The 1,630-nt window shown below is 46.6% G+C and overlaps 1 protein-coding gene across 1 annotated transcript in view; it reads left to right on the top strand.

Annotated features, from left to right (window-relative positions):
* Window positions 1–636: 636 nt before the first annotated feature.
* Window positions 637–1,630, top strand: part of LOC116083841 (importin subunit alpha-1-like) — a 1,999-nt gene continuing 1,005 nt past the window's right edge. Inside the window, 3 exon segments of the mRNA XM_031360626.1 lie at window positions 637–1,211; window positions 1,213–1,449; window positions 1,451–1,624. Coding sequence (XP_031216486.1) covers window positions 675–1,211; window positions 1,213–1,449; window positions 1,451–1,624 — 948 coding nt within the window. The 5' untranslated portion in view covers window positions 637–674.

The raw sequence follows: 1,630 nt of genomic DNA, 5'->3' as shown, positions 1-1,630 counted from the left end.
TAACTGCTAAATGTCTGTGCTCTGACTCCAGCAAGGTTCTCTCTTTATCCTGCCTCTTGCTTTACAGAATTACTTTGGGGATTTATATGCCAGGCTGATGACTTCCCATGCCATAACCACCATAGTGGCAAATGCTTCTATAAGGAGAAATTTGAGTGAACGTCACTCTAAAGTGTGTAAGTCCTGGCATCTTATCTAGGGCAAATGCTGGATACAACACAGACAGTCCTAGGCTTTCATTTGCCCATTTGCATTACTAAGCTCAAGTGCTCAGGTAGGATGTAAGCTTTGGGAAGGTGAGAGAGGGCTTGGATGTTGTGAGGGCCATGGCACACTTACAAAATGGCCAGGCCAGCAAGATCACCATTGATGCCCAAGGCCAACTCTAATTGTGTGTCCAACTAGGGAATGCTGGGTGTCCCTCTGCTTGCAGTAGCTAATACTCTGTTCTCTATGAAGGTCTAGGAACTCTGCACTTTCTTTGATCTTTCAGGTGCAATTGGATTGCTAGTTATGATTGTGATTTTGAAGTGATCATGGATTAAAAATTGTTGAATTGACGAGGCACAAAGTCTGAGGTCTGAAGGGCCGTAGATGTTTCGACAGCCGCCGATCCGCAGCCGGAGAGCCCCCGCACCGACTTTTCTGGAGCTTTACTCATTGTTCCTGAAACCATGTCCACCAACGAGAATGCTAATTCACCAGCTGCCCAGCTTAACAGATTCAAGAACAAGGGCAGAGACAGCTCAGAAATGCGCCGCCGCCGAATAGAAGTTAATGTGGAACTTAGGAAAGCTAAAAAAGATGACCAGATGCTGAAAAGGAGAACCGTCAGCTCATTTCCTGATGATGCTACTTCTCCACTACACGAAAACCGAAACAATCAGGGTACTGTAAATTGGTCTGTTGAGGACATTGTTAAAGGCATAAACAGTAACAATCTGGAAAGCCAGCTCCAAGCTACTCAAGCTGCTCGGAAACTGCTTTCTAGAGAGAAACAGCCTCCTATAGACAATATCATCTGGGCTGGTTTGATCCCAAAATTTGTGTCCTTCTTGGGCAAAACTGATTGTAGTCCCATTCAGTTTGAATCTGCTTGGGCACTCACCAACATTGCTTCTGGAACATCTGAACAGACCAAAGCTGTGGTGGATGGAGGTGCTATCCTAGCATTTATTTCTCTCTTGGCATCTCCCCACGCTCACATCAGCGAGCGAGCAAGCTGTATGGGCTCTTGGAAACATTGCAGGTGATGGGTCAGTCTTCCGAGACTTAGTTATCAAGCATGGTGCAATTGACCCACTGTTGGCACTTCTTGCAGTTCCTGATCTGTCATCCTTGACATGTGGTTACTTACGCAGTCTTACCTGGACGCTTTCAAACAAGCGTCGGAACAAGAACCCTGCACCCCCATTAGACGCCGTTGAGCAGATTCTTCCTACTTTAGTGCAGACTCCTGCACCACAGTGATCCAGAAGTATTAGCAGACTCCTGCTGGGCTATTTCCTACCTGACTGATGGTCCAAATGAGCGCATTGAGATGGTTGTGAAGAAAGGAGTGGTTCCTCAACTTGTGAAGCTTCTAGGAGCCACTGAGTTGCCCATTGTGACTCCCGCACTAAGAGCCATA

This window comes from Mastomys coucha, unplaced genomic scaffold (genome assembly GCF_008632895.1).
Source record: "Mastomys coucha isolate ucsf_1 unplaced genomic scaffold, UCSF_Mcou_1 pScaffold8, whole genome shotgun sequence".
In the NCBI taxonomy this organism is placed as follows: domain Eukaryota; kingdom Metazoa; phylum Chordata; class Mammalia; order Rodentia; family Muridae; genus Mastomys; species Mastomys coucha.
The sequence above is the reverse complement of the archived record's forward strand: the minus strand, read 5'-3'. Positions and strand labels throughout refer to the sequence as shown.